The sequence below is a fragment of the Plectropomus leopardus genome, chromosome 13 (assembly GCF_026936395.1).
Source record: "Plectropomus leopardus strain MGB_pleo_1.0 chromosome 13, ASM2693639v1, whole genome shotgun sequence".
NCBI classification, from domain to species: domain Eukaryota; kingdom Metazoa; phylum Chordata; class Actinopteri; order Perciformes; family Serranidae; genus Plectropomus; species Plectropomus leopardus.
The window spans coordinates 16,144,102-16,157,079 of record NC_142188.1 but is presented as its reverse complement, the minus strand read 5'-3'; the positions used below and the strand labels follow the sequence as shown (position 1 = coordinate 16,157,079).

The 12,978-nt window shown below is 39.0% G+C and overlaps 2 protein-coding genes across 2 annotated transcripts; one reads left to right on the top strand and one right to left on the bottom strand.

Annotated features, from left to right (window-relative positions):
* Positions 1 to 403: 403 nt before the first annotated feature.
* trmt2b (tRNA methyltransferase 2B) lies at positions 404 to 5,950 on the bottom strand. Its single transcript, XM_042502508.2, has 2 exons — positions 4,894 to 5,950; positions 404 to 3,362 (listed from the first exon to the last, which is right to left on the bottom strand). The coding sequence occupies exons 1-2, from the start codon at positions 5,719 to 5,721 to the stop codon at positions 2,739 to 2,741; spliced, it is 1,452 nt and encodes a 483-aa protein (XP_042358442.1). The 5' UTR covers positions 5,722 to 5,950; the 3' UTR covers positions 404 to 2,738.
* Positions 5,937 to 11,526, top strand: dnajb12a (DnaJ heat shock protein family (Hsp40) member B12a). Its single transcript, XM_042501992.2, has 9 exons — positions 5,937 to 6,112; positions 6,444 to 6,621; positions 7,365 to 7,510; positions 7,609 to 7,779; positions 8,896 to 8,975; positions 9,088 to 9,197; positions 9,285 to 9,457; positions 9,685 to 9,827; positions 10,894 to 11,526. Exons 1-8 carry the CDS (start codon positions 5,980 to 5,982, stop codon positions 9,804 to 9,806), a joined length of 1,113 nt encoding a protein of 370 aa, XP_042357926.2. The 5' UTR covers positions 5,937 to 5,979; the 3' UTR covers positions 9,807 to 9,827; positions 10,894 to 11,526.
* The last annotated feature ends 1,452 nt before the right edge of the window (positions 11,527 to 12,978 follow it).

The following is a 12,978-nucleotide window of genomic DNA, read 5'->3' as shown; positions in this document are numbered from 1 at the left end:
GAACTGTGGGGAATATCCCAACTTTTGGTAGACAAACTATATTTCTTTCCAATAGAATACATTTTTTAAAAAAAGTTCCTTAACTGTTGACATCAACAGTCAAAGACAGACAAGAAGAAACCTCTAAAAAAGTGATAATATTCAGTTTTGTGGAGTAACTAGTTTTGTATAACTGTCATTACGTTACAAAATAAATTTAATTGTAATCCTTTACAATTACTGTGAAAAAAAACATGTAATTAAATTACAACTACTTAACACATTGCTGGTGATTACAAAGGGGTTATATCCATATATATGCAAATATTATGTAAGTGAAAATTGTGTATGTTTAATGGCATATTTTTGGACAATGTGGGTCAGCATAGCCATTAGGACAAATTTGAGTGCAACATTTATGCACTTATGTTTCTAGAACTTTCAGTTTTATTGCCCTGTTTAAAACATTTGCTTAAAAAAGTAAATAAATGTAATAAGTTACAATCATTTGCTGAAGTAATTAAAATAGTTATATAACCTATAACTCTTTAACAGGGTAACTGATCTATAACCTAACACATTTAAAAAAATGAACATCCCTTACACTGATTATCATTATTATATATGACATTTTAATTCCCTTTTCTCAAGTAATTTTTTGGACACAGACCACCATATTTTGATAAATTCAGCCAGAACCGAAGCAGAAAGGAGTATCATGAGACTGCTCATTTCTATAAACCAATTGTGGGGGTTAAAAAAAGTTAATTTCACAATATTTTTTACTGATCCTGACATAACCTGAATGATTTTAAGTATGACCAACATCATGACCATTACTTCAACCAAGAGATAAGAGAGCGCTATGTCTGTACACCAAGGTCGCCTTTTCACAGTGTATGAACTCACATAAACGGTGGTAACCTCTACGGAACAAAACTTGGACAACTTATCCTGTTCACTGGTGCTGATGACCTTTAGTTAACTTGAATGAATGGGATGTTTCCTTGGAGGTTGGCTCCAAAGAAGTTTTAATGGCACCACCTTCTGCACAAATACAGCTACTGCAGGGCAGACAAAAAACAACAAACACTCGAGCTGAACACGCTAAAATGAACACCTATATAATGGAAACCAAAGTAAAAGCAGATGTTAACTCAGGGAAGCTTTTAGCGGATAAACACTGTGTAATAAACAAACTGACTCAACTCCAAGGTCAGTCTGGTGAAGCTCAGTCTGTCCGAGTAGAAGAGGTCACCAAACTCCATGAACTAATAAGATCGATAATGGTGCAAGTTGTCTAAATGAATAGCAAAATCTGCACATGCTCATACAGTGGTGCCAATTAGTCGGTTCACAGAAAATTAATCTGCAGTAACATTTGTTGGCTTCTTAAAATGTAAGAATTTGCCTCTGTTCTGTGTCATTGTAAATTATACAATACATATACAATGTGAGTTTTGGACAGTTTTTTGTTTGGGAAAAACAAGCAACTTGAAAGTATCACCTTGGATTCTACTTTCTGATCATTTTTACACCAACATCCAGTTATACAAAGATTTACTGGGAAATCTCATGCTTTGTTATTCGGGATCAACGAATCCATCTTACTTCCATGTGTTTTTTCAAAGCAGCATTGGATTGGATCAACCTGATCCTGTGAAAAACTTTTCAAGATTACCAAATCCAGACAACCAGTGCTCTTAATTGGATTACATATCACAATGTAGGCAGTGTGCTAACAAAACTGAAATTAACACTAACCACCATATATGCAACCAACGAGAACGAAAAAAGAGATCTTAAAGATTCTAGTTTTTAATTATTTTTGTTTGATATTGGGGATTTTATGGGGACACCATCTGTTTTTTTACTTTACTGCACTGAAAGGCTTAATAGCTGAATGTCAACTTTATCGATTTAATCAAAGTAATGGTTAAACAAATCAAGAGCAAATAATAAATAAATGTGTATATATTTGACCATTTTTAAAATTTCATTACATTTTGTTCCTAAAATCAACCCTGAATCCAACCCTCTGTTGGGATTCGGATAATTCTGATAATTTCCTCTTTTTTTTGATCCACGGTATACCAATCCTAAAAAAAGTTTTGATCCGGATCAAAATCAAGACTTAATTACATGATTTTTTAAATTTTAGATTTTTTTTCTCTTTTAAATAACCCTTTTTCAGTATTTGATCCAATAATAATAATAACTTTACTGGTATAGCACCTTTCAAAACAAAGTTACAGAGTGCTTTACAGTAAAAACAATAAATTATATCAGATTGCATCTGAACAACTGGGCCCAAAACATTAATCATTCATCAATAAGGAATATTCCTAGAATATTTCCTAAAAGGGCCATGTGGCTGCAGGTTTTCACTCTAACCAAGCAGGAGAACATCAGGATTGGCTAATGAAATTAATTTAATTTAATCTCAATCTTCAAACTATTGATTAATGGAATTAGGTGAGCTCTAGATTGGTTGGAACAAAAAAATGCAGCCACATGACCCTTTATGGAACAGTCTACTAACCAAAAAAACCCCAAAACAAAACGTGTTGCAGCCCTAAAACAAAAGTCATGACAGGAAGTCTTTTCAAGCAAATAAAAGAAAACACCTGTGTGGGTGAACCATGGGTGTAAGACTGATTCATTATCGTTAAGTATACAGTACATCATGACTTTTCCCCAACAGCTTCCTAAAGAAACCAGAGTTATTGGCGGGTCCTCCTCTGAACAAAAACCATCTGCTACCTCTCAAAAAGCAGCACCACTTCACAATGAGGAGTATGTGGGAACATATCTACAGGCACAGCCAGAGTTGGAGAAAATGCGTCTCCTGTGAGTTTCTTCTTTTGGTCTGGAGCACAACAAAGTTCCCTGAAGTTCCTCATGGATTCCCCGTCCGGTTTACAGCAAACGTAGACCAGCCTGCGGATGGCAGATTGGTTTCGTAAAGCCCGGACCACTTTGGGGTGGAGGCCCGCTCGAGCAGGGTTTACCACAGCTGCCACCGCACCTCCACCTGCTGAGCTCAACTGAAACATAAGATCAGGAAGCACCACCTCTGCCTTTCCAGCCATAAACTCACAGTTCAGTACGTTGTTGAGAGCTGCGTTGTGCCTGGCATCTTCCACTGCCTGTTCTATGAGCTCTATGCCAATAATTCTGTCCACTCTGGGAGACATGGTAATGCCAATGGCACCCGTCCCACAGCACACATCGAGGAGAGTACCATCAACTTTTGTTCTGCCTCCACCTTCTTCAGGCTTTGGCATGCACAGCTGACTCACTGTGGTGTACAGCACCTCCGCAGCTGCCCGGTTCACCTGGAAAAAGGCATCGGCAGAGATGCGGAATTTGAAGCCCAGCACCTGCGAATGACAAAACAACACAGGAACATTAAAAAACACCATACTTTCTTATTTTTACTGCTGATAATTGGCTGGTTTAAGGAAACATTTTCTTCCAATAGCTTTCTCCCAGTGCATTTTACTAGCCTGCTGTGGTGATGCATTGTGACACATAAAGGCCTGTCTCAGTTAGAGGCCGGGTCTGGCTGCCATGAAGTTCATTTTTATATTCGTTCTTTGGATCTATAAAACCAGGTTGTTGGCTTCCTGCTGGAGTTAACATTAGTTAGCTGTTTAGATCGCACATACAAGAATAAATATTTAAACTTTTGTCAATATGGACATGTTGCTTCATCGTTAGCTTGGTAAGATTCTTTACAATTCAATCATTTAGTTAATTTTACTGAAACCGTGAGCACCAAAGAAGACAGTATTATCAGCATAGTAAACAAGAAAGACAAAAAAAGAAATTAGCAGTGAACTAAACTACGCGCAAAAAGTAGGTAAATTTGTGTTTGTGTTTTTATACTGTTGGAAAGGCTGTTTATTTCCCTTTTAAATGGTATTTCTAAGGAACATGCATTTGTGGGATAAGCAGCAGAGCTGAGTATGAGGGTTGGGACCATGAAAAATGTGCCAAATCTTCTCTGCCAGTGCCAAACAGCTTTTCTTGCTGTTGCTATTGACTCTTGTTTTGAGCTTCTGGTACCCCCAGGTGCTGAGCACCAGATTGTCAGCACCTGTGAGCATGGGCCCTGCTACAGTTGGTGTCTGCTCCAAGAATCGTGACCAACACAACCATGTTGGCTGACTTGCGACAAATGCTGGTTGAAAAATGGGATGCCATCCCACAACAGTGTGTGACCAGGCTGGTGACCAGCATGAGGACGAGGTGCCAGGCTGTTGTGGCTGTGTATGGTTCTTCCACATGCTAATGAGGCTCCTGAAGCTCAAAACAAGAGTCAAAAGCAACAGCAAGAAAAGCTTTTTGGCATTGGCAGAGAAGATTTGGTAAATTTTTCACCATTTAAAGGAAAATAAACAGTCTTTCCAATGGCATGAGATTTATTGCCAAGAAGCACTGTTACAAGAAATAATCTACCAAACACAAATTCCCTTACTTATTGTGCTATGATTATATTCATAATTATATATTAAAAAATATTTTACACAATTATTATAATTTCTATGCAGAAGCTATTTCTTGCTTAGTATTTATTTCTTTTACTTTCTGTTTTTTGTTCGTTTGTTTTGTTTTTGTTTGGATTTTTTTGGGCAAATGTTCAGATAATTTTCTTTTACTTTTCACAAATTTCTTGTTGACCTCTGGGCCATTTCTTCTTTTGTTACTTGTAACCTCCTTCCTATTTTTTTTGAATAAAATAAAGCCAATTTGCCCAGATCTCAAGGGGTTAAATAAATAATTTGATAGTATTTCCATCTTTGCTGAGCAAGTTTTGTGTGAAAGAAATTAAAAGCACCTGCCAAATATAAGTTCAGTGATTCAAGCAAATATTAGCTTGGGCTTTTAATTGAAGTTTTACAGTACTACCTCCTCGTATAAGTGTGGTTGACCATGCAGGAGCTGGTAGGGGGATATCTCATGAGTGCAGCGAGTCATCCAACTCTCCTGAAAGAACAGTGAGTCCAGCTGACAGACCGATCCAGGCCCCTGTGTGAAGTAATCTGCCAGCTCAGCCTTATGGGCTGCCACCTCTTCTGGAGTGAGCGTCTGTGGATGAAAGTACACTATAGCCATGGTGTGGCCCTCTGCGTTGGTCCTCACTGTGACCTCTCTCCAGTGACCCCCTTCATGGAACCGCAGGCAGGGCTCCAGGGAGGAGCGGCGGAGGAATTCCTGGTAACATCTGGCTACAAGTTTGTGCTTCTCTGGCAAATTGAGCAGGTGGTCTGCATTGATGCAGATAAGGTTTCTCTCCTTGCCTGTGCCCACACAAAATCCAACTGTCTTTGGGTTTCCATCCACTCCTCTGTTAACAGAGAACTCAGATTTGTTGCGGTAGCCTTCCCTAACTGGTGATGGCAGAATGGGCAGGACAGGGAAGGTGGGTTTACTTCTGACAGGTGTTGAGGAGTCACCTGAAAGATGCATGCAGAGCTCAGCCAGGATCCTCTCCTGATGCTTTTGCTTGAGCTCAAGTTGCTCATCATAACTCAGCCTCCACAGAGGAGTGACCGAATCAGCGAGCCTCTCCTCCCAGGACAGAGCCCAGGGAGGATCCTTGTGACTTTTTCTCCTCAGTTTCCTCTGGTTAGCTAGAACTGTGTCATTAGTTGAAAACAACACACAGCTTTGCCTCAGAGTTTGTAAAATCTTTCCAAATATGACTGACCTTCTGCGTGCAGCTGTCAAAGCCATTTTGACTTTAAAAGAAGCAGCTATTATGGCTGAGGGTGCTTAAGGTGTCCCGATGATGATTAGTGTAGCTTAATATATAAAATTAACATCGCTGACTGTAATTGTCCGAGTTTTAAACGTTTTTTTTTGCCGCAAGAAAACAAAAAAACGTGCTGCCGGTTCCTTTCAACGGTGAAAACGTATTATTTACGTGCCAGCTAGCTTCCTTACGTCATCCCCGTGCGTCCCGGGGCAAGTAAACATTTCCGCTGTGTCGCGATGGACTCAAACAAGGACGAAGCGGAGCGGTGCATTAAAATAGCCCTGACTGCGGTCAACAACAACCAACCGGACAAAGCCAGGAAGTTTCTGGAGAAAGCACAGCGCCTGTTTCCGACAGATCAGGCCAAAAGTACGTCGAATAAACGTCTGTTTAGGCGATGATTTAATGTGGAAATGGTGGGCCATGGCTGTGAAACCAAATCAGCTAACGTTAGCATTACCGTCTTAACGTTACACCAGCTGCTCCGAGCTGACACTGGTATTTGTAGTTTTCCAGCCCCTCACCCGCGATTTCTACAACATAGTTTGCTCCTTAATGTCTTAATTTGGTGCTTGCTCATACGCGGTTTACACCCTTGACGTCCTCGTTAGCAGCTAAAGTGCTAACCGTTCGCCCGTTGTGCTAGTGAATTGTCTGATTATGAGCATCCTTGAGTAACATGGCTCCACTTTCTTGACAGGCTTATTGGAGTCGTTAGCGCAGAATGGGAAGCCTCCGGATGAGAATGGCGGTCCTGTGAACGGAGATGGACCCACGATGAGGCACCGCAGCCACGGAGAGGAGCCCAACGCGTCCGCACAGGGGGCCACAGACTCGGGCAAATCATACACCGCAGAGCAGCTGGATGCTGTCAGAAAGTCAGTGCACATGTGGATCTGTCCTGTTGTTTTAGTAATAAGGTTACTGCGCAGTATTACAAACGACACAACACAAAATAAGAAGACACATGTTATACTCAATATCCGGATGTCACTCAGTAATGTGTCATTTTAGTTTACTTTAAAGCATATTAAGACTATTTTTCGGGGAATTGGTCTCTGAGAAAATATAATCATTGTTAATACCGTTACTAAGCAGCTTCAAGCACTGATATTTTATGTCACGAAACTGAGTCAGCCAAATGAATACATTTTGGTTCATCCTTTAGTAAGAAAGATAATCTCACTTGGTTAATATGGGAAAAAATGAACAGAAATGGGCGGGTTTCAGCTAAAAAGATCATCAGCCTGATGTTAGGTCTGTAGGTGATAACATGTCCATCTCTGAAAATTTTGAAAGTGGTAAACAAATGTTCAAAGTGAAGTCAGATTACACAAAATATATTCACATTACTCTTTTCTTTTTGCTGGTTGACCAATCACTGAAAGACTGCAGTTTTCTTGTGTCTATAGAGAGCAACCAGCATCCAAGTCCTGTAAAAATATACAGATTGGATAACATTATCTCAGGATTATCATGATTTGCTCATGCAAAAAATTGTTCACATAATGAAGTATATGATGTCACATTAATATCCAAAGGGATGTATATGTATGTTTGATTTTCATTTTACCCGTCGCAATCTGCTTACTATCTCTGGTGGGTGTTTCTTTAATCGCAGGATTAAGAGCTGTAAAGATTATTACCAAATTCTGGGGGTTGAAAAGACTGCATCTGAGGAGGACCTGAAAAAGGCATACAGAAAGCTGGCTTTGAAATTTCACCCAGATAAAAATCACGCACCTGGAGCCACAGAGGCATTTAAAGGTAAATTAAAAGTCATCTCCAGTGCTGTTACATCAAGTAAATGTTAATGTAAGCTGACCAAGTGTAAATTTGTGTGGGCTTTTTTGTGTGTCTTTCAGCTATTGGTAATGCCTATGCTGTGCTAAGCAACGCTGAGAAACGAAGGCAGTATGACCAGTATGGAGAGGAGAGATCACACCCAAGCAGACACAGACAACATCGTGATTTTGAAGCAGACATCTCACCCGAGGATCTCTTCAATATGTTCTTTGGTGGAGGTTTCCCATCAAGTAAGTAGAAGCCAGATAAATATAGGATCAGTCAGTATGTTGGGCTCTAAACAAACTACACTAAGGTCACACGACTTAATGCCGTCACCACAACGAGGCTTTAAAGCCTTATTCGGCGCAGCTCGGTGTGATGATGTTCTGTTGTCTCATTTAGATATTTGTTAGCATCTGCCTTTTTAAGAGACATAAATGCTTTAAAATTCACATGAGTATTTGCTGATGTACTTTATTGCGTAGATCTAAATGTAAAGTCTCTCAGGCTTGTGTTAACCACAGACCTTATTTAAAGCATTTAACTAAAAATCCATTGACTTCAAGAAGAGGGAACCAAAGTTGTGAAAATGTGAAGTCATTTCCTGGTTATAGAACTCATTCCTGCAGCACTCTATGTGAGAGAAAGCCAGGCTTCTAAACTGTGTTCAGTATAACCTGGGTGGTACCTAAAAGGACTGTGCTGTAGGTTTAACATCTTGTATGCTGTCAACTCTACACAGCCCTTATCAGCCATCATTCTCCGGTCAGAGTCAGTGAGATAAAGCTGTCTGACTGGCTGTTCAGCCTTGTGAATCCCCTCCTTTTTTTTTTTTTTAAGTCCGCCTGTGCTTTTAAACAAAAAAAAGAACGAAAGAAAGCAGATTCCAATACAAAGCAAGGCTGAACTCTATACTGTCATGATCTTAACATTAATATCTTACTGTCTGAACATATAACGTGACTTTTTTTATTAGATCCACAGCTGCGTGAATGTGGTTGGCTCGTTGTTTTCTTTGCCTCTCATTGGGGTTAAAATTTTAGACTGCTAGTAGTTGTTTCCTTTCATCTTCTCTATAATTACTACCTCCATTGCAGTGCTGAGTGACATACTCTTTGGAGTGAACAGGCATTACATTAGCCTAACCAAATAACATTTTGCTTGCTTGACCAACCTTGTTAAAAATGGAACTGTGTAAACACGTTTCCCAAACACTTCCTTCTCTCTGGTTGAACATGCGATAATCAGTTAAATCTGCAGCTGTAATTGTTCTGACTAAAAACCTTCACGCTCTTGATTTCACACGGTTTAGTGTCACAGCACATTATCTTAATTTAATCTTTATTTTCATCCATTTTTTTCAGGTAACGTGCACGTTTACAGAAATGGAAGAATGCATTTTGCACATCATAATAGGCAAGAAAGACGAGAACAGCAGAGAGATGTAAGTCTTGTCTGTAATACTGAAATTACACTTGAATGTCATAACAGCTAATGTACTGTATGCTCTGTAATGAAACACTAATCAGACCTTTTTTTTCGTTCTCTCTTTACAGGGAGGCCTGGCTCTGTTCGTGCAGCTGATGCCCATTTTAATCCTCATCATTGTTTCTGCTCTTAGCCAGATGATGGTCACCCAGCCTCCCTACAGCCTTAGCTACCGCCCGTAAGTGCCTCACCACCCCGAGAGCTTTCTGAGGTTGTGTGAAAACGTCTCGTCTGTCTCAGTTATTGTGTCTTCTCTGTGCATCAGGTCGGCTGGGCATATTCACAAGAGGCACACATCAAATCTGAAGGTTCTTTTCTATGTGGGAGACCGTTTCAATGAAGAATATACTGGGAATAACCTGAAGAATGTGGAGAGAAGCGTAGAAGAAGACTACATCTCCAACCTCCGAAACAACTGTTGGAAGGAGAAGCAGCAGAGTAAGTTTTAACACCCAATGATTATTTTGATTAACGATAAATCTGCAAGTCATTTCCTCAGTTAATCACTTTATTGTGGATGTTCCTAGTTCATTGGTGACATAGAATAACCCTTATTAAGCTCATTACAACAGTTTATAAAGGAATATTTAACATTTGATGTCATATTTAAATAGTAAATGATTGAGATTTAACGCACTGACATACTCTTCCTCTTGTACTTTCAGAGGAAGGCTTACTGTATCGTGCTCGTTACTTTGGGGATTCAGAGTTGTACCAAAGGGCACAGAGGATGGGGACTCCCAGCTGTTCCAGACTATCTGAGATTCAGGTTATATTGGATGGTTAGAAACCACTTGAGCACACATGGGTAAGTTGCCACAACCAACACATTACAGCTTCATTGCTACTATGTGCAGCTGTGTACTGGTTTCATGGTATATTGTGGTATGGAAATTGATGGTTATCATGACATGTACATTTGTTTATCTACAGTATTGGAAAAATATGCAACCACAAGGAGTATCTCACCTTTATTTTATTTTTAAAAATGACTTTTTAAATGCAATTCATTTTTAAATAATGGATTCAAGTTTCAGTTATAATATTGCATCTGTTCAACCAAAAAAAACTTTTTTCCCCATTCCTTTAAAGTTTGCTGTAACTGATAATAATCGTGTAATAACGTATACCATGAAACCGTGATATTTTCTGAGGCTGTTATGATACCCAGAAAATCTCATACGGTCACAACCTTACTGTATACAGTACATGGACTGCAACGTGTTCAGCGTATTTTATCCCATCTTTTACGAGTTACACTCTATTACAGTTGACAGTTTTCCAAATCATACTTAATGTTTTTGTATTGATTCCAAACTTTCCAGGCTGCTTTCACCATTTATTTAATTAAACTACTTGACAATATGGATTCTAATATGTAATCATTACAGTGAGAATTTAATCAGCTGTATTTTAGTCTGTTACTTTATTGACACAAGGTAATGTGGTTGCAAGCAGGGACTGCCACTTGATGTCAGTCGTGTTGTCTCAGATGTCGGCATTCCCTCTGAGCACTTTGCTGCAGCCACGAGACAAGTGTTTTTAAAACAGGCCATGATCACAGCTGCAACTAGCATGTGATGACAGAACTTTGACCAATTTAAAAAGCCATCAATACCAGCGACCGATGGGTCACTGTGATTGATTAGCTGTCACGAGCAAGGGTCATGTCAGTTTGTTTTAATACGGGAATGAACAAAAACCAAAGGCTGTCTGCAAGGCAGGAAAAAAACATTGTATGAATTGAAAAATGGTGCACAGTTACGTGAAGTTTAAAACCGTAAGTGCTAGATGTTCTTTTCAGTCTGTGCACATACAGAGTTCATCACATGAAAAGTGATGCATAACTATCATTGATTCTTTTGTTTTTGCAGGTTCGTCGGTACTTGAATCTAATTAGAAGAAATCGGTCGGAGCCCACACAAATTGGAGCATATTTCTGCAGCAAACCAAGAGAATCAAAAATTGCCTTACGTGCAGTGGGCAGCAGACCTCATCAGGGAACCTCTCTGCAACTCGGTGTAGATTGACTTCCTGTAGAACTGTGAGAAGCTTTGAGTTGACTGCTGACATTTTTCTTACTCTAGTGTCTTCAGGATGGTGAGAGTCCGCTGGGCGTCACGGTGGAAAGTAAGAGCATAGTTGTCTATTTGAACGGTAAACAAAGCTGCTAAGATTAGCTTTTCTGTCCCAGTCTTTTTTGTTTTCCTTAAACATTTTGAGAAACCTCATGGCCTTCTCATAGACAGACGTCTGAGCCACTCACAAGGAAAAGTGTGTAATTTTTATAGTTCTTAACCAATGTAAATATTCATTTTACTTTTAACAGTGCAGGGTTTATTGGAGTTAATATCATTTACTATAATGTTATTTTGTGGATTTGCTTGTAGCCTGTTGGATCATAAGTATTGAAAATCGTTGCACAAATAAAAGTAAACCATATTTATTAAATTAACATGCTAAAATTGTATAAAAGGTTCTTTGAATTAAATTTGTCCAATGGTTAACTGGTCTTTACTTCCTCTTTTAAGCAACACTTAAGAGTCTACAGCCAAGCTAGCGGATAAGTGAGGCTGAAACTGATCCCTGACAGCTTGCCAACATGCTCGCAGTGATGCTGCTAACATGCTAATGCTAAGCAGGTAAAGTTCTTACCATGTTCGCTGTTAAAGTCCGGCATGTTGGCATGCTAACATTTGCCAATAAGCACGAAACACAGAGTACAGCTGAGTGTCCTTCCTTCCCACAAATGCTGTCTGCAGCAGTTTTGTGACTGTCCAGCCAAATGTGTTATAGTTTGAAAAGGGAAAATGAACTTATTAAACAGGTATTCACAAAGTAGTCCTTATGCCTAAAAACATGATCATCTTTGAAAAATGAAAGGAAAATCTTTGTCAGTATGAGGAAAACTCTTACTAGATTCAACTTTTTTTCCATTTATAGATGTCTGTTCTAAAATCATGACGAAAGAAACTTTTTAAGCAGCTCTCAAGTATTTTGTTCTAATTTTCACTTCATCAGGTTCGACCTACATTAAGATTACTTGACATCATCGTCTTCATCAGTGGTCATAGTAACATTATCTATTATTTTGTCATCAGCATCACCTTGTTCCTCAATGAGATTTTTTAGCCTGAAAGAATCTAAAATCCTGGGAGCCCAAAGCAGAGCACAAAAATTATATTTAATGTAGTTTGCTTGGGATTTTGTTTGGATGTGTCGTTCCTGCAATTTTTACACCCTATTTTCTCGACAACAGAACAAGACTGAACGAGGAAATCACAAGATAGAACAAATATCCAATGATTTAATATTGGTCATAACTCAACTGACCTTAATTGTCGTTACTGTGGTTCGTCTTTGTAGAGCAGATTAGATTTACAGAAGAAAAAAAATCAATCAAATTTTGACCTGATGATGGCACAAAATAAAAAGTCAAGGGGTTGTCAGTCGTTACAGTTCATCCTGCGGGGGACATGAACCAGATTTAATGGCAATCCAGACGAAGATTTTTGACATTTCAATCAAAACCACAAATTTTGACATGACGATGGCACTAGATGACAATCATCAGAGGAATTATATTGATAAAAATGATTTTATACACAGCAATTTTTTAAAAACAGCAATATATAGTGCTTCACAAGGCACTATAAAAAATAATACCAAACTCTCTTAAAAGAAACCAGATTTTTAAAAAAAAATACAATTCAGTTTATAAAAACCAAAGAAATTAAAGGACTGTTCAAAGGAAATTAACACTAAAATAAAAATTAGTAAAGCTCTCTGATAAATGTTTTAAGAAAGGACCTAAAAGAAATCACAGATTTAGCCGGCCTGATTCTCTCAGGCAGATCGTTCCTGAGCCTCGGAGCCCTGACTGCAAACTCTGTCCCCTTTAGTTTTCAGCCAGGCCTCTGGACCAGACAAAAGACCTCTGCTCAAAGATCTCAAAGTAC

Coding starts and splice junctions, on each gene's coding strand:
- trmt2b (XM_042502508.2), bottom strand. CDS start 5,721: ATGGCTTTGACAGCTGCACGCAGAAGGTCAGTCATATTTGGAAAGATT. Junction 3,363..4,893: donor AACCACACTTATACGAGGAG/GTAGTACTGTAA, acceptor TGTCATTCGCAG/GTGCTGGGCTTCAAATTCCG.
- dnajb12a (XM_042501992.2), top strand. CDS start 5,980: ATGGACTCAAACAAGGACGAAGCGGAGCGGTGCATTAAAATAGCCCTG. Junction 7,511..7,608: donor AGCCACAGAGGCATTTAAAG/GTAAATTAAAAG, acceptor TGTGTCTTTCAG/CTATTGGTAATGCCTATGCT. Junction 9,458..9,684: donor TTGGAAGGAGAAGCAGCAGA/GTAAGTTTTAAC, acceptor TTGTACTTTCAG/AGGAAGGCTTACTGTATCGT.